The 16714-nt window shown below is 57.0% G+C and overlaps 7 protein-coding genes and 1 non-coding gene across 8 annotated transcripts; 5 read left to right on the forward strand and 3 right to left on the reverse strand.

The window, feature by feature from the left end:
- Positions 1-680: 680 nt before the first annotated feature.
- On the forward strand, positions 681-1340 carry MYCTH_2303861 (uncharacterized protein). Its single transcript, XM_003662761.1, has 3 exons — positions 681-875; positions 930-976; positions 1035-1340. Exons 1-3 carry the CDS (start codon positions 705-707, stop codon positions 1324-1326), a joined length of 510 nt encoding a protein of 169 aa, XP_003662809.1. The 5' UTR covers positions 681-704; the 3' UTR covers positions 1327-1340.
- Positions 1341-1347: 7 nt separating this feature from the next.
- MYCTH_2303862 (uncharacterized protein) lies at positions 1348-2072 on the forward strand. Its single transcript, XM_003662762.1, has one exon. The coding sequence runs from the start codon at positions 1438-1440 to the stop codon at positions 1945-1947; it is 510 nt and encodes a 169-aa protein (XP_003662810.1). The 5' UTR covers positions 1348-1437; the 3' UTR covers positions 1948-2072.
- On the reverse strand, positions 2073-3129 carry MYCTH_2303864 (uncharacterized protein). Its single transcript, XM_003662763.1, has 2 exons — positions 2709-3129; positions 2073-2503 (listed from the first exon to the last, which is right to left on the reverse strand). Exons 1-2 carry the CDS (start codon positions 3006-3008, stop codon positions 2198-2200), a joined length of 606 nt encoding a protein of 201 aa, XP_003662811.1. The 5' UTR covers positions 3009-3129; the 3' UTR covers positions 2073-2197.
- A 741-nt stretch (positions 3130-3870) lies between these two features.
- Positions 3871-5563, reverse strand: MYCTH_2303867 (uncharacterized protein). The gene is made up of 2 exons (XM_003662764.1): positions 4923-5563; positions 3871-4859 (listed from the first exon to the last, which is right to left on the reverse strand). The coding sequence occupies exons 1-2, from the start codon at positions 5255-5257 to the stop codon at positions 4187-4189; spliced, it is 1008 nt and encodes a 335-aa protein (XP_003662812.1). The 5' UTR covers positions 5258-5563; the 3' UTR covers positions 3871-4186.
- Positions 5564-6214: 651 nt separating this feature from the next.
- Positions 6215-7593, forward strand: MYCTH_81258 (uncharacterized protein; the record flags this gene model as incomplete). Its single annotated transcript, XM_003662765.1, has 3 exons — positions 6215-6304; positions 6589-6895; positions 6970-7593. Exons 1-3 carry the CDS (start codon positions 6240-6242, stop codon positions 7591-7593), a joined length of 996 nt encoding a protein of 331 aa, XP_003662813.1. The 5' UTR covers positions 6215-6239.
- Positions 7594-7991: 398 nt separating this feature from the next.
- Positions 7992-10137, forward strand: MYCTH_2303871 (uncharacterized protein). The gene has a single exon (XM_003662766.1). The coding sequence runs from the start codon at positions 8091-8093 to the stop codon at positions 9849-9851; it is 1761 nt and encodes a 586-aa protein (XP_003662814.1). The 5' UTR covers positions 7992-8090; the 3' UTR covers positions 9852-10137.
- On the reverse strand, positions 10132-10203 carry MYCTH_t96. The gene has a single exon. It is a non-coding gene; the product is annotated as a tRNA-Gly (tRNA).
- A 1013-nt stretch (positions 10204-11216) lies between these two features.
- Positions 11217-16424, forward strand: MYCTH_115909 (SNF2-family ATP dependent chromatin remodeling factor like protein; the record flags this gene model as incomplete). The annotated part of the gene is made up of 3 exons (XM_003662767.1): positions 11217-11306; positions 11390-15415; positions 15510-16424. 3 exons carry the CDS (start codon positions 11217-11219, stop codon positions 15792-15794), a joined length of 4401 nt encoding a protein of 1466 aa, XP_003662815.1. The 3' UTR covers positions 15795-16424.
- Between the last annotated feature and the right edge of the window lie 290 nt (positions 16425-16714).

Genomic DNA, 16714 nt, shown 5'->3' on the forward strand with positions numbered 1-16714 from the left:
AATATTCGTAGCCCAAGGTCAGAATTGCTGATTGCTCAATGGCAAGCTGAGGTTTAACATCAACATAAACGCACTTCCCTTTGCCCAGCTGAAATGTCAAGTGCCACGCCTATGTCGTCGACGGCAATAGGAAAAGTGACATGGGAGAACAGAAATCAAGATTTCGCAAGTACAGGTAGGAAATTTGTCGCCGTAGCCAGGCCTTGACTCTCACCCGCCACACCACCAACGCCGGTTTGCGTTTCGGCTGGATCTCTAACGCTGAGTTCAGGTCATTTTTTAGTCTTCCCAAATGAGACAGTATTGGTTGGCAGGGACGAAGTCAGAAACCATGTCGCATTTGCAGACCCGGTGGTTTCCAGATGTCAGCTAGAGATATTTTCCATCGTCGTGGACGAAGAGAACATACACCCACCGCTCGTGTTCGTGCGCGATCGGGGCTCTTCAAACGGGACAGCGGTGAACGGGCAAATTATTGGGAAAGGAGCGAGGCTCTCGCCTTCAAAGTTGCTGGACGATGGAGACATCATTACCATTGGACCGCACCCACATTTGAGGCTTACGTACAGCGTTTTGCTAAACACTCAGCCTTCGTACACCCTTAGCCTCGTCCAGAGGCAGGAGACTGAGGTACGAAGCGTTTCCCAACAAGCTTTGGCGCCTGTGTCTGACACCTACAGCTCTTTAAAGACCGGTACGTCGTCATGGATCGGACGATTGGTAATGGCGGTCATGCCGTGGTCTTCCTGGCTACCGAGCTCGAGACCGGGAAACATGTCGTCTGTAAGGTCCACGACATCGGCAGGCACTCACGAACATCGAAAGAAGTGGAGAGGATTCGCCAAGAGGCGAGCTTGCTGAGCACCCTCGATCATGTATGGTTACATCCAGACACTGCTTTGGTGAGATGATTTGGTCTGACCATGCAGCCAAACATTCTCTCCATCAGAGCCGCGTTTGAGACGGAGCAGACAATGTAAGCTTTTCGGCAATTGCGAGGCCGCGATTCCGATCCGAACACTGATTTCCGGTAGATACGTCATCACTGAACTAGCAACTGGAGGCGACATATTCTCCCTTCTTCTACGGTATCAAACGCTGGGAGAGTGGGTGATCCGATCGATTATTCGTCAGGTTCTCAGAGGGGTTGCCTACATTCACAGTAAAGGCGTCGCCCACCGCGATATCAAGCCGGAGAATATTCTTTGCGGCGTAACTCCTCAGGTCCCTTATCGCATCATGCTTTCAGACTTCGGAGACTCGGGAATCTGCGGCTTTGGGAGGCTGAAATCTGCTGTCGGAACACGGTTCTATCGGCCGCCGTGAGTATCCTCAGCCGCCAGTGTCCTTGCGAACGGTGGGAGTCTGATCATCTTCAGCGAGTGCGCTGTTCCAGGTCAAGGACACGATCTATCAGTAGACATTTGGGCAATCGGCATGCTCACGTTACAACTATTTCTAGGGTACCAAGAACTTCCAAACCTTGACTCGACTGTCTTCAGAAACCAGAGGGATGTCGACAGGTATCTAGGGCTGATATTCACTTCCCTTGAGCCCCGAGGCAGGATATCCGACGCCGCCCAACGCTTCGTTTGCGGATGCCTAGCCTACGACAGCGGCAAGAGGCCAACGGCGCGCCAGGCGTTCTATCACGACTGGCTACAGAGCCCGGCAAGCGACAGGAGGACGTTCAAGCGGTTGGAGGCTGCCAATGTTCTCTCGTGGAGGCCCCAACGAGTCAAATATCCGGTAATTGAGAACCTCACCAACAAGGTATGCGGCCGAGACTGTCGCGACCACCCGAATCGCGTCAAGGAGGGGAACAACAACGAAGTTTCACCGCACTTCATGACCTCTGTGCCATCCGGGGAAGACGTTCGTAAGGAAGACAAAAAGGATGACGAAAGCATGCGAGCACATGGCGGAGGAGGCCCGACGGCTTGGTGACCAGAGAAGATTTTGACCAGAATGGGAAGCACATGGTGTCCAACCCAAGGGGCTGAGGTGGCCCATGCATATTCTGCATTGCTGCTCTTCTGTCATGAGGACTGGTTAAAGGATTAAGAGTATCGAGACAACGGTTTGCTTGCCTCTTAGGACGATGCTTCTAGCTTGGTTCCGCGATGTACATTGCTCAGAAAAGAATGGTTCGGCTGATGATTCGGCGCCGAAATCGAAACAGAGGAATCTATAAGGATCAGAGCCTTGAGCTATCCACTCTCATCCCCTCATCATCTTGCTCTTTTACGGTCAGGTCAGGTAGCTCCGCAGGCATGATGCGCCGCGGTGTCGCTCCTGGGACAACGGAATACTTGGAGAAGTCGGTGATGCCAGCCTGTTTTCGGAGGAAGTCCTCGTCCAGTTCAAGCTGGCCGTTCACCACGGCCGCCGGAACTCGCAGCATGGCCAGGACGGCATCTGAGAAGATAGTTGGTTTACGGAGGTCCTTGGCATAGGACGGGTCTTTGCTGGTGAACTGCTCTGTTGCGGCCGACTCGATCGCCTAGAGGGTGCAAGGAACTGGTTAGCCCTTGCCTTTTACTCCACGGGCCGTCGCGCCTTCTTTCTACATTCCCCACTACCACCCGATTCGCTTCTCTCGGCATCCTTCCACAACCAGGAGTTCTGCCTAGTAATGAAATCGCCCAAAGCAAAAGGGAAAAAAAAAAAAAAAAAACAGCGAGAAAGAAAGCGAGGGGAACACTCACCACAGCAGGCCACAGCCCCGCGATTCCCAACCCTTGCTCAACCAACCGTTCCCTTTCGAAGTCCATCCCCAGACCCTTCACCAACACGCTCATCCCGACCTTGCCGATAGCATAGGCCGTCTTTCCCCGGAAGAAGCGGCTGTAGATGGGCGGACAGACGACGATGCTCCTGGCCCCTCGCCTCTCGCCCGCGCTCTCCGCGCTCCCCCCGGCCCGCGCTTTCAGGTGCGGCAGGGCCTCCTGCACGACGCCGTACAGCCCCTCGACGTTGACGCGCTGCATCAGCTGGAAGCGCTTCATCGGCGTGGTGGCGACGGGGCCCCACCAGATGGCGCCCGAGTTGTAGACGAGCACGTCGAGGCGGGAGTAGACCTGTTGTGTGAGCGGTTAGATTGTGTTGGTGGAAATATTATTATTATTTCTCCTTGATGTTGTTTGTTTTGCATCATCACTCCGGTTCACACAAGCAGAGGCGATGGTGGGTGGGGTTGCGCAGACTACTTGCCTGAATCGTCTTGGCGATGAGTTCCTGAATGCTTTCATACTTGGTCGTGTCGACCGGGATGGCGGTGGCCTCGCCGCCGGCGAGGGTGATCTCGCGGGCAACGGTGGTGATGGTGGATTGGGGTGAATTGGGGTTTGGGGGAAACGGGGAGAGCTTGGCGAGGTTGGCTTCGGCCGTGGTGGATTTGGCGGCGACGACGACTTTTCAAAACGGTCAGGTGTTGCTGGCTTCTTGGGCGGCATCAGTGGGCGGAACGGGGATTGCGCTGCTGCGTACCGGCGTAGCCTTCCTTGGCCAGGTCAATGGCGATCTGGCGGCCGATGCCCCGTGATGCCCCCACCACCAGGGCTACTTGGCGAGCATTGATTGATGACATGATGTGCTGTGTCAGTGAAGTGGGAATGGGCCGGTGTGTAAGTCGCTTATGGCACGTTCAATCGGTAGGGTAGGAAGTAGCTACGGAGTAGAAGCACGGCATTTATACATTGCTGGTCCGGCTGCTTGGCTCCGACCCAGTGGGGCAACTCCGGCCGAGGGACTCGGAGGGAAGTGGGTCGTGTCGATTACTGATCACGCCGCGCCGCGCGGTGAGAGTGACGGAACATATTGACACACTGTCATCCCAAGTTGGAGCGATTGTTGGATCGTTATCCAGGCGAGCTACCGTGGCCATGGCGATCAAGTAAGAGCCTTCCATAAAGCGACCTAAAATTTTGCTTCCGGTATCTCTCCGTCTACCGCGTATCTGTTGTATGCATAGTCCGGCCAACTAAGCCTCCAGCAGAAGTAGTATACCAGCCAAGGGTCCAGCCCGTTTAATGCTTGCCAGATAGCTCTTGTGCGTTAAGTTGCGCAAGAGAGCCGGCTGTGAACGTATTCGTGAGGAATTGCAAATCATAAAGCCAGCAGGGTATCCATCCCAGCGCCATCCCAAACCATCCGGTTCCGTGAATCATACGCCACATGGCAAACATCATGCCCTTCCAGCCATCCGCAACCTCCTCGCTTCCTCCTCTCGAATCGCCTCACTCCTCGCCAAGAACTCTTGCCTCGCGGCAAACGAGTGCTTTGACTTGCCGGCCAGTTCCAGTTCATCCTTGATGCCTTCTCGATCCACGAACCCGGCCCAGTCCATCCTGCTCTTTTCTACCGTGTTCAATTTCTTGGCCTCGGCCTCCTTGGCCCGCTCGCGAGCCTTTAGGCGCTCAGACATGGCCAGGTTGAGATCTGACCGCTGAGAGAGGTTCTCGGCTGCGACGGGCTCAAAAACGGAGCGGAAGGCTTTCCGGGGCATGCGTTTCTGCGTTGCGGCCGGGTCGTCATCTGTGGACGCTGCATCCGCGCCTTTCTCAGCCAGGTAGAGCTTTGCCTCGGCCGAGTCTCGAGGGACGAGCTTCTCTTCTGTGTGGACTTTGCCGGCAAAGTTGTAGGTTCGCTTGATGCGGATGAGGTCGGATTCGTCAGGCTTGCTTGGTGTCGACTGGGGTTGTGAAGGTGGTTTGTTCCCGTCCGCTCTTGGCTGCGCGGCAGCTGCTGTTTCCAGTGACCTCCGGCCGACGACTGGCTCGCTGATCATCTGCGCCCATAGCGCGTCTACGTCGATTGTGACCGGCCCACTTGCGACTGCTGTCCGTTTCTCGGCCTTCCTATCGCAAGACGGTCAGCCAACCGACTCCCGTGAAACGTAGAGCTGGCATGGGCGTGCATACTCGGCCGCGCGCATCCGGCGCGTCTTGATCAACCCCCCTTCGCCACCTTCGTCCTCATCCGCCTGCTCGTCATCTTGCTTCTTGGATTTCTTCAGTCGCTTCTTCCCCTTTTCGATTATTGCCTCGTCTCCCGAGTTCTCAAACCCGGCATCTTCCGCTGCGTCATCGCCTCCCTCTCGTTTCCTCTTTGCCGGGATTGGCTGCTCGGCGTCGGCCGGCTCGTCTTCGTCGTCGTCAGAGACACAGGATTCCTCTGCCGGCGCATCGTCGGGAGCGAAATCGGAGTCCTCTTCTGATACGTAATCTTCATCATCGGGTATTGGATCTGTGGACATTTCGACGCGTGGGGCTGTTCGGTGTGAAGTCATCGAGAGGCTTAGAAGTCCGGAGACGGTTAGCCGAAATGGAACTTTTGGAAGCACTGAAGGCGCCCGGAAAAACAGGTGGGACTAGTGTAGGATGACAGGTGGACCGGCCCACTTGCTCCACTCCACCGCCCCGCCTCCGCTCTCGGCTCCGCGTGCTCGGCGCAGCAATTCTAGGAACAGGGAGAAGGGGGTCTTCGCGACAAGCTTGAGGGCCATGGCGTCAGTTGCGTGGAGATCTTAGGGATGGGCTGGAGGGGCGTGGGCATGCCGGCCAGAACTTAGGCACAGCGGGGCGTGCCCAGGAACAAATTTAGGATAAGGGTCTAGTGTACTCAAGTAGGCCGGTTTGCTTGCTCTTTTTTTTGGGGAACTTTTTTGCGACCCGCTTACGAGCGCCAGACCCAGTTTCAAAGAGTCACTCGATCGAGACTAGCCCATATATGCACACTACATGAACGCTACACTACACAGTATGTACCGGTGCGACACCCAGGATCCCGGACTCGGTTCAAATCAATTTACCCACGGCTCACCCCCGGGTGTTCCTCCGGAGCCTGGCAACCGGGCTGACGGGTCCAGAGCGACCCGCTATCACTCGTGGGAATGAGCCCACGGCGCCGTTATCCCCGGGAAGCCCTTCCGATGTCCAATGGGATGCCGCTGGTTAAACCAGAACTGCCTCCCCCGCACCTCGGAGATAGGATGGGCGTGTGTTTTACACAGACATACGGCGATCACGAGGTGTGCTTTGGAAACCCGGTCGACGCCCGATCAAGGCCCGAGTCGGAGGCACCGGACGTCTATAAAAGGGGCCGCGATGCTGCAAACTGGAGGAAACGAGCCAAGGCCGGAAAGAAGATAACAAGAGAGCAGACGAACACAAAATCCATAATTACCTTGTCCTTTTTGCCGCTGTCAATCTGCGTTGAATTTCGAAATCATCAAAACCATGTCGTCCACATCGGTTCTTACCCCCGAGGAGAAGGAGCACTTCCTTACCCACGGGTGGATCAAGTAAGTGAATTCTCGGTACCAGACTTTTACGCTTCCATCCATACCTTCCTTACCAGGTACCTACCTTAGTTAATTGGGTGCCTGACCTTACCTCGACACCCCCGTCACCAACCCCAAACGTTGCTCTGCCCATGTTTCCGCTGGTGTTGTATTGTGTACACGCACATGAACACGCGCACGCACATGGCAGCATGGCATATATCCCTTCCCAACTAGCCCGGTTCTTTTCCTGACGGACCCATATACCGTCCTGTCCAAGTCTAGCCGTCTAACCTCATCCGCAGGATCTCCAACGCTTTCACCAGAGAGCAAGCCGAAGAGGTTACCGCCAATATGTGGACTCGCCTGGGCATGGATCCAAACGACCAGTCCACCTGGACGCGCCTGCGCACCAACATGCCCGGCCACAGGAAGTTTGACCCCGCCGTCTTTGCGCCGCGCGCCTGGGCGGCCATCTGCGAGTTGTGCGGCGGCGAGGACCGCATCGACCCGGCCTCCAGGGAGTGGCGGGACTCGTTGATTGTCAACCTCGGGGACGCGAAACACGATGGCAAGCCCATCCCGCCACAAGATCTTCCTGACTGGCATGTGGTATGTCGGTCCCTGGCGGCTTCCGTCCTTTTCACCTTGGACAGAGCTGAATCGTAACTGACATTACCGCACAGGATGGCGACTTCTTCGTCCACTACCTCGACAGCCGCGAGCAGGCGCTGCTCGTGACACCGATCTTCACAGACATCGTGCCTAATGGCGGCGGGACCATCATCTGCCCCGAAGCGATCCCCAAGATCGCGAAGCACCTCTACGACCACCCGGAGGGCGTGTCGCCGCGTATGACGCCACGGGGGGAACCGGGATTTGAGAAGGGGCAGCACGAGGACCTGAGCTTCTTCCGAAACGTGGCCAAGAGCTGCAGCAACTTCGTCGAGGCCACGGGCCAGGTCGGCGACGTGTACCTGATGCACCCGCTGATGCTGCACGCGCCGTCGAGCAACGCTCTGCGCAGGGTACGCATCATCACCAACCCGGCCGTGTCGCTCAAGACGGAGCACTGCTTCGACCGCGAGGACGGCAACTACAGCCTGGTCGAGCAGGTCACCCTCCGCGCGCTGGGCAAGGACAGGCTGCCCGGGTGGAAGGCCACGGGGCCGAGGGAGGCCAGAGTCCCGGAGCGAGTGCGGATACAGGAGAAGATGAAACAGGAGGAGCTGAAGAGGCTCGCCGAGCTGGAGGCCAAGAAAGCACAGCAGGCGAAGGAGGGACAGCAAACTGTCAGCGCGGCCGCCTAAAATCGAGAATTGGGTACCGTGTCAAGCAAGATAGAGAGTACTTTAACGACGTAGAATGTCTTAAATTGCCAGATAGTGTGTAATTATTGAAATGATAATCTCTCATCAAGAAGAGCCGTAAAGAAGTTGAAAAAAAAAAGAAAAGAAAAGAGAAGAGAAGGAGGAGGAGGAGGAGGAGGAGGAGGAGAAGGAGAAAATACAAAAAGGTACGTGCTTGCAAGCACCGCGTAGGATGCTGTTAAAACGGCATTTACCTGGTACCGTGCCTGCTTTTTAGCCAGCAAGGTTCACACTGCCAAGACCGCGATCGAGTCGCAGTGGGCCACTAGCCAAGAGTTTGACAGAAACTCTTAACACCCGGGTCGGTTTGACGTATTTCGTGCACAACACTTAGTACACCGTACTCCGTACCGCTTGGTACAACAAAAAATCAACTTCCCAATCGCCCTGCAGGCCAGACCACTCCCCACCAGGCCAATTCTGAGCAGTCTTCCAAAATGAGCGACAGCGAGAACGACGACTACAGGGTCGAGGAAGAACCCGTCCTCGGCTCCGACGATCCCTTGCGAGTTTTCGTTCCAAAGTCATTCGGCAAGACAACGAAGGAGGCAAATGTCGCCGCGCAGATTGAGCAGACAAGGAGACAAGTCGAGAAGCCTGCGGCACCGAAACAAAAACGGCCCGCTTCCGACAGTGACGACCGCGACGACAGCGACTCGGACGACTCCGAATCCGACGAGGAAGACGTGGCCGAGAAGTTCCCAGTGACGCACGAGATGGTGCTTAAAACCCACGAGCGCGCCGTGACCAGCATCGCCCTGGACCCCGCAGGGTCGCGCATGGTCACCGGCTCTCTCGACGGCAAAGTAAACTTCCACGACTTTCCCGCCATGACGCCCACAACGCTGCGAGCATTCAAGAGCATCGACCCGTGGGAGACCAAGAAGTCGGCGCCCGCTGATTCCCACGCGATCCAGCACCTCGAGTTCAGCCGGCACTCGGGGAGCGTCTTCCTCTGCGTCACTGCACACCCCCAGGCGAAGATCATGTCGAGGGATGGAGGCATAGTAACCGAGTTCGTCAAGGGCGACATGTATCTGCGAGACATGAACAACACCAAGGGCCACGTCGGCGAGGTAACATCGGGCACATGGCACCCCGCCGACCCGAACTTCTGCGTCACGGCAGGGTCAGACAGTACACTCAGGATATGGGACGTCAATAACAAGAGGAGCCAGAAGGACGTCATCGTCTTCAAGTCGAAGGCGGCAGGCTCCGCCGGGCGCACCAGGATGACGGCCGTCGCCTGGGGCGCGTCCGCGCAGGGTAACAGCCCGGTCCTCGTGTCTGCTGCTCTGGACGGGTCCTTGGTCATGTACAGCGGCAATGGACCGTTCACCAGGCCGGCGGCGGAGATCAAAGACGCGCATCGGCCCGATACCTGGACCGGCGGCATCGATATCAGCGCCGATGGCCGAATGGTGGTGACTCGCGGAGGCGACGGCTTGATCAAGCTCTGGGATACGCGCAAGTTCAAGCAGCCCCTCGTCAAGGTGGACCACCCTTCGACCTCGGACCGGTACCCGACGACCAACATCAAGTACTCGCCCGACTCCCGGTACATCATCACCGGTTCCGCATCCGGCCACCTTCACTTCCTCAACCCCGCCAACCTCCGCCCGGAGCACGTCACTCCCATCACGCCCGGTATACCCCTCATCACCGTCAACTGGCACCCCAAGATCAACCAGATCCTCACCGGCTCCGCCAACGCCGAGACCCGCGTACTCTACAACCCCTCGCTCTCCACCCGCGGCGCCCTCGAGGTCATGTCGCGTGCTCCCAAGAAACGCCACGTCGACGACGACCCGGCCTTCACCATGGACCAAAGCCAGCTCGGCCTGTCGCCCGACGCCATCGTCACCCCGGGCGCTCTCCCCTCCGCTAAGCGCGGCGCCGGCGGCGTCTCGGCCTCGGGCAAGACGTCGCGCGACCGGTACCGGCCCCAAGTGCAGCAGATCACCCCCTTCATGCGCAGCCAGCCGGACGAGAAGCACATCGAGGAGAACATACCGCTCAGCCGGATGCTGCACGAGGACCCGCGCGAGGCCCTGCTCAAGTACGCCGAGGTGGCCAAGAAGGACCCCGTCTTCACCAGCGCCTGGGCCAAGACGCAGCCTGTGACACAGTATGCTGAGCTGAGCGACGAGGAGGACGAGGCGAAGGAGGGGAGAGATGCTAAGAGGGTCAAAAGGTGATGGTGATTGCGACTTCGTGTACTTTTTTTCTTGGTGTGATTTTTACGGCGTTCGGGGCGGCAGGCCGAGAATGACGGAATTCTATTATGGGAGTCATGATACCTGGTGCGCTGCTTGGTCTTTTTGGTTGGAAATAACAGAAACGAGTCGTTTGTACACACACCATGGCACTGTCTGATTGCACACGAGCATAAGAGGGACATCGTTCATTGGACAATAAAAGGGGAAAATACAGGAGGGATACAAAAAAACGAGCAAAGTAGCGCAAAAACAGAAATTCTGCGCCAAGAGGGAATCGAACCCCCCCCTCAACCTTGGAAGGGTTGAATCCTAACCACTAGACCATTGGCGCTGATAAGGTTGCCTTGGGATGCAGGTATCTGTCATCATCTGTGCCATTGGCTATGCTCGACACTATGGGCAGTGCCGGTAATGAGAATGGGTCAGGGAGCCCATGTGCAAACACGCCCGCCCTAGTCCAACCTGAGGGACCTGTGAGATGATCTTAGGGACACGAAGATTGCCAGGTAAAGTAATATAACGAAAGGATATTTTGTTAGTCTACATTGCACTGTGGAAGGCAAAAAACGAAGCTCTTGCTGAACGCCAAACAAGTCAACTGCCGGTGGGGCAGTGGCAAGCTGCGCCTCATTCGCCGGTTTGCGCCGGCCAGGAACTTTGCCGCATGGAAGCGTTAGGTAAGCCGTGCTAGGATCTTCGCGCGGAGCCTGCAGAACAGCTCAGACCAGCATCGCCGCGCCATTCAATCTTGTCGCCTGGCCTTGCCTCAACCTCCATCCATCAACGGGTGACCGCGCGCATCAAAAAAAATCGCCAATCTGCCTGCGACGTATCGAGGCCATCTCGAAATCGCCGACCGCGAAACGCGCTACCCCACTGCATTCTACCGGACAACCACACGGCCCCAACCGCCTTTGGCCGTTCCTCACTTTTTCCACGTCGCCGATCGGCCTTCTATTTTCCTTTTTCCCCCCACACACAGCACGTCGCCATCCCAGGCGCGGCTGAACACCCTCTCTCTCCCAAGTCCCCCGTCAATCGTGCGCTCGTCGTAGCGACGCGACAACCCCCCCTCTGCACCCACCCCGGGTTGCCATCCCTATCCGCGTTTTTGTCGGCCCACGTCTGCGTCGCTGCAGTCGCCGATTTCTCACCATCGTTTCTAGACGCGACAGTCTCGTACATTCCACCCTTCGTTTATCGGTGCGCCGCGTCGGAACCCACCCCTCCAAGGTTCCACAACCGCCCCGATTGCGACTGCCGTCCACCAGATATGCCCAGCCATTGAAGTCGCAATCCGAGTGACTGAACCCGGTTGGCATATTTGACATCGCCGTCGTCATCATGGCCAGTGTCCAGATGCCGCCTGCGGTGCAACCGGGGTCCGCCATCCCGGCGGGCATGACCCAGCAGCAAGCCCAGGAAGTCTATATGGTTCGTCTCCCATCCGTTCACCAGACCGACGTGATATGTCCTCGTCACACTGTGATTGGCAACCCGTACTGACCGCCACGCAGCGATTCCAACAGATGAAGAAGCAGGGCGTTCCTAGCAATGACCCCGAGTTCATCAAGACTCAGTCCATCCTTGCTGCCCTCCAGCGCCATAGCGAGTTGCGGAAACAGCAGTTACAGATGCAGCAGCAAATGCAACAACAACAGCAGCAGCAGCAGCAGCAACAGCAGCAGGCCATGCAAAACGGGGCGAATGGAATTGTCAATGGGACCCAACCTGGTCGTCCCGGGCAGCCCGCCACGACGCAAACGACAATGCCTCCCTCTACAACTTCGCTCGGCGCGTCCGCCCTGCCGGCAACCTCGGGCGCCCCTGCTGCCAACACTACGACAGCTGCGCCGGCGCAGGGCCAGGCCAGTCAGTTTACACAAGCCCAGCTCAACCTTCTCTGGACACAGATCAAGGCTTTCAGGATGCTTGGCAAGAATGCCGGCGTCCCCATCCAGATGCAGAGGGCGATATTTGAACACAGAGCGCGGCGCCGCATGTCGTTGGCAAAACAAGGCACGCAATCCCCCACCACCGCGAATCCCCCCTCAGACGCCCCCAGTCAGGACGGCCCGAAACCCGGCCCCAATGGAGCTGATGCCCAAGCTCCATCCGTCCCGCAGCCCAAGTCATTCAAGACGGTCAAGTCTCCGTATGACGGTGGGCTGGTACGTCAAACCATCTCTTACATCGACCATGGTCGCCGGAAGAACCGTCTTATCATCCCGGGAATCTTCCCAACGGGGATAGACTTCGAGCAGCTGAGGGCCGATCGCGAGAAGATTGTGTTCAACCGCATGAGCGCAAGATACGCGGAGCTGAAGTCGCTGCCCGGCAACCTGGCACACTGGGATGCGTCCCAAGATTCTCTCGTGGCGGACGACACGGCTAAGAGGAAGGCTATCATCGAGATGAAGAAGCTGGCTCTCTACTCGAAGCAGCGGGCGCTGAGGGACAGGATCGGGAAGCAGATGATGCACTATGACAACTTGGCCATGACCACCAACCGAGCCGCCTATCGCCGCATGAAGAAACAAAACGTCCGCGAGGCTCGCGTCACCGAAAAGCTGGAGAAGCAACAACGTGACGCGCGCGAGAACCGGGAGCGCAAGAGACACATCGACTTTTTGCAGGCTGTCTATAACCACCGGAACGAGGTTCTCAATGCCGGCCAGGTTCAGCGCTCAAAGACACAGAGGCTCAGTCGCCTTATGTATGCTCACCATTTCAACATCGAGAAGGAAGAGCAGAAGAGGATCGAGAGGACAGCCAAGCAGCGTCTGCAGGCGCTCAAGGCGAACGACGAAGAGGCGTACCTCAAGCTGCTCGACCAGGCCAAGGATACCCGCATCACCCACTTGCTCCGCCAAACCGATGGCTTCTTGAAACAGCTCGCCTCTTCTGTTCGCGCTCAGCAGCGGCAAGCCGCTGAGCGGTACGGCGAACAAATCGATATTCCTCCCGACGAGAGCGACATTGACGAGGACGACGAGGAGAGCGGCCGGAAGATTGATTACTACGCCGTTGCCCACCGCATCAAAGAGGAGGTTACGGAACAGGCCAGCATCCTGGTTGGCGGTACTCTCAAGGAGTACCAGCTCAAGGGCTTGCAGTGGATGTTGTCTCTCTACAACAACAACCTCAACGGTATCCTTGCTGATGAAATGGGTCTCGGCAAGACGATCCAGACGATCAGCTTGATCACGTACCTGATCGAGAAGAAGCACCAACAAGGCCCCTACCTGGTCATTGTCCCCCTCAGTACCCTGACCAACTGGAATCTGGAGTTCGACAAGTGGGCGCCTTCGGTCGCCAAGGTGGTCTACAAGGGTCCCCCGAACGCCAGGAAGATGCAGCAGGAGAAGATCCGCCAAGGCAAGTTCCAGGTGCTGCTCACAACGTACGAGTACATCATCAAGGATCGTCCTCTGTTGAGCAAGATCAAGTGGTTCCACATGATCATCGACGAAGGCCACCGTATGAAGAACGCAAACTCCAAGCTGAGCGCCACGATCCAGCAGTATTACAGCACCCGATTCCGCCTCATTCTCACGGGTACCCCTTTGCAAAACAACCTTGCCGAGCTCTGGGCTATGCTCAACTTCGTCTTGCCCAACATCTTCAAATCTGCCAAGACGTTCGACGAGTGGTTCAACACCCCGTTCGCAAATACTGGTGGTCAGGACAAGATGGAGCTTACGGAAGAAGAGCAAATTCTTGTCATCCGTCGCTTGCATAAGGTGCTGCGGCCGTTCTTGCTGCGCCGTCTCAAGAAGGATGTCGAGAAGGACCTCCCCGACAAGACCGAAAAGGTGATCAAGTGCAAGTTCTCTGCCTTGCAAGCGCGGCTGTACAAGCAAATGGTCACGCACCAAAAGATTGCCGTCAGCGACGCCAATGGCGGCAAGACCGGTGCCCGCGGCTTGAGCAACATGATCATGCAGCTGCGGAAGCTCTGCAACCACCCGTTCGTGTTCGACGAGGTCGAGAATCAGATGAACCCCGCCAATGTCAGCAACGACCTTCTGTGGCGAACGGCCGGCAAGTTCGAGCTCCTGGACAGGATCCTCCCAAAGTACAAAGCCACGGGTCATCGCGTCTTGATGTTCTTCCAGATGACGGCCATCATGGACATCATGGAAGACTTCCTCCGATTCCGCGGCCTCCACTATCTCCGTCTCGACGGTACAACGAAGTCGGAAGATCGGTCCGAGCTCCTGCGGCAGTTCAACCAGCCGGACTCGCCTTACTTCATGTTCCTCCTGTCCACTCGTGCCGGCGGTCTTGGCCTGAACCTGCAGACAGCAGACACAGTCATCATCTACGACTCCGATTGGAATCCTCACCAGGATTTGCAGGCGCAGGATCGTGCCCACCGTATCGGTCAAAAGAACGAGGTGCGGATTCTGAGGCTAATCAGCTCTGCATCTGTCGAAGAGAAGATCCTCGAGCGCGCCCGGTTCAAGCTCGACATGGATGGCAAGGTCATTCAGGCAGGTCGTTTCGACAACAAGTCGTCTGAAACCGACCGTGATGCTATGCTCAGGACGCTCCTCGAGACCGCAGACATGGCCGAGTCTGGTGAGCAGGAGGAGATGGACGATGACGAGTTGAACATGATTCTTGCCCGGAACGAAGAGGAACTGGCCATCTTCCAGAAACTGGATGAGGAGAGGTCGCGCGACCCCATCTACGGCACTGCGCCTGGCTGCCAAGGAGTCCCGCGTCTGATGACGGAGGACGAGCTGCCAGACATCTACCTCAACGAGGGCAACCCGGTCGAGGAAGAAGTGGAGATGGCCCTGGGTCGTGGAGCCCGTGAGCGTACCAAGGTTAAGTACGACGATGGGCTTACGGAGGAGCAATGGCTCATGGCGGTCGACGATGATGAGGACACGCCCGAAGCCGCCGCGGCGCGGAAGGCAGCCCGCAGGGAGAAGCGTGAGCTGAACAAGTTGAGGCGGAAGGGCCTCCTGACCGGGTCCATGGAGAATTCGCCGGCGGCCAGCCGCGCTAGCACCGAGGATGCCGAGACGCCGGTGAAAAAACGCGGGCGCAAGCCGGGCAGCAAGAACCAGGACAAGCGCAAGGCCGAGGAAGGTGACGACGAGCCTCCGGCTAAGAAGCGCCGCGGACCGCAGGGACGTCCAAGGGCAGTTGGCCTGAACGGGTCGGATAACCGGCTCGCACCCGAAGTGCGCGAGAAGCTGCAGAAGAGTCTCAAGCGTATCTTTGACGGCCTGATGAACCTTGAAGTGGACGATGATGAGCCTCAAGAGAACCCCGACGGCGATGACGACGGTCCGCCGAAGCGGCTCATCATTGGGCCATTCGTTAAGCTCCCGCCCAAGCGTGATTGGGGCGACTATTACCTCATCATTGCCAACCCGATCTGCATGAACGACATCCAGAAGAAGATCAAGAGGGAGGAGTACCAGAGCCTTGGCGACATGCGCAAGGATCTCGACCTGATGGTGTCCAATTGCCGGACGTTCAACGAGGAGAGCAGCGGAATCTGCCAGGACGTGAACTTGATTGAGGTGAGCACCTTGGCTATTATTCCCAATCAATAACCCTACCACTTTCCTCTCTTCTGTATCAGCCAGCCTCCCACTAACACTCTTTGTCAAACAGACATATTTCAAAGAGCAATTCGAAAAGGAACTCTCCGAGAACCCGGACCTGCGTGCACTGGAGGACCCGTCCGCAGCGGCAGCCGCTGGATCTGCCACCAAAGACGGCTCAGTCGCACCGTCGACGGCGGCAACTGACGGGACACCTCAACCGACGCCCAGTGGGCCGACGAGGATCAAGTTGGTCTCGAACTCGTCCAGCGCCGGTGCCGGTGCCAGCGCCTCGAATGGCGGAGGCAGCCAGGCTAATGGCGGCAGCGGTGGCGCGCAGAGCGATGAGGAATAAGGCGATGATGCAAACCTCGGCAGAGGCTGGACTGTGGTCTGGTAGATTCCTGGTTAGATCTATGCGCTCCTGATTCTTCGTTCTTGTGAGATTGTTAAGGCGATTTGGGTTTGCGGCGACCGGTCGGAAGCGGACTGCGGGTTTGCGGGGCGATCTATGGCGTTTACAGTATCTGGCGCTTTGTTTCTACTGCGTCTGGACTCTTCAGATGGAATGGTTTTGGGGAGGCGAGGGGGGAGTACAGAAGAGGACGCGTATTGGGGTTGACTTCTTTGGGAGAGACTTGTTTCTCTGTTTTGCCTCTCGGCATCAAGATCACCCGATTAACCGGTCAGTTGACCGGTCGACAGCGGAAAGAGCGGCTGGCTTATTGGCGCTGGAATTTGGGTGAGGGATTCTTTTGGGGGGGGTGGGGCTGAAACTTTGTGATAACCTTGAGATGAGGGACGCTGGTTACGGGACCATGTTTGAGTATTACGTACTTGGTCGGTTGTCTTTTAAGATATATAAATACCTTGTATTGCACATTGCACGGGACGCGCTGCGCCATAGCTGCCTTCTTGCAACGGTGATTTCGTACTTAGTTTCGTGCTTCTCCCAACGAGGATGGAGACAACATTCTTCTATATCAGATATACAGTACCTGGTGCCTCGTTCTCCCATTTCGAGAAATCGGTTCGTATTTGCTGGCGGTTCTACGGTCTGTGAGTCGCCCACATGCCCGTCTTTCATCCTCTTCTGGTTTGAACATGCTGCGGCGAGATAGGAGCTGCCTGGTAGGCGGCGGCGACGGCGGGCAGGCAAGCAATGACTGGTTTGTTGACTCGGAGATGATCATGCTACCGCAAAACGGAATAGGGGGGCCTGCCCAAGTCAAACCCTGTGTACATAATCTGTGCATACTTAGTACATACATGTCG

This window comes from Thermothelomyces thermophilus, chromosome 3, assembly GCF_000226095.1.
Source record: "Thermothelomyces thermophilus ATCC 42464 chromosome 3, complete sequence".
Classification (NCBI taxonomy): domain Eukaryota; kingdom Fungi; phylum Ascomycota; class Sordariomycetes; order Sordariales; family Chaetomiaceae; genus Thermothelomyces; species Thermothelomyces thermophilus.

Excerpts from the sequence above, each read along its gene's own strand:
- MYCTH_2303861 (XM_003662761.1), top strand. The coding sequence starts at position 705 with ATGGATCGGACGATTGGTAATGGCGGTCATGCCGTGGTCTTCCTGGCT. Across the intron at positions 876-929 it reads TGCTGAGCACCCTCGATCAT|CCAAACATTCTCTCCATCAG; the intron begins GTATGGTTACAT and ends CTGACCATGCAG. Across the intron at positions 977-1,034 it reads TTTGAGACGGAGCAGACAAT|ATACGTCATCACTGAACTAG; the intron begins GTAAGCTTTTCG and ends GATTTCCGGTAG.
- MYCTH_2303862 (XM_003662762.1), top strand. The coding sequence starts at position 1,438 with ATGCTCACGTTACAACTATTTCTAGGGTACCAAGAACTTCCAAACCTT.
- MYCTH_2303864 (XM_003662763.1), bottom strand. The coding sequence starts at position 3,008 with ATGAAGCGCTTCCAGCTGATGCAGCGCGTCAACGTCGAGGGGCTGTAC. Across the intron at positions 2,504-2,708 it reads CGGGGCTGTGGCCTGCTGTG|GCGATCGAGTCGGCCGCAAC; the intron begins GTGAGTGTTCCC and ends TGCACCCTCTAG.
- MYCTH_2303867 (XM_003662764.1), bottom strand. The coding sequence starts at position 5,257 with ATGTCCACAGATCCAATACCCGATGATGAAGATTACGTATCAGAAGAG. Across the intron at positions 4,860-4,922 it reads CGCCGGATGCGCGCGGCCGA|GAAGGCCGAGAAACGGACAG; the intron begins GTATGCACGCCC and ends GTCTTGCGATAG.
- MYCTH_2303871 (XM_003662766.1), top strand. The coding sequence starts at position 8,091 with ATGAGCGACAGCGAGAACGACGACTACAGGGTCGAGGAAGAACCCGTC.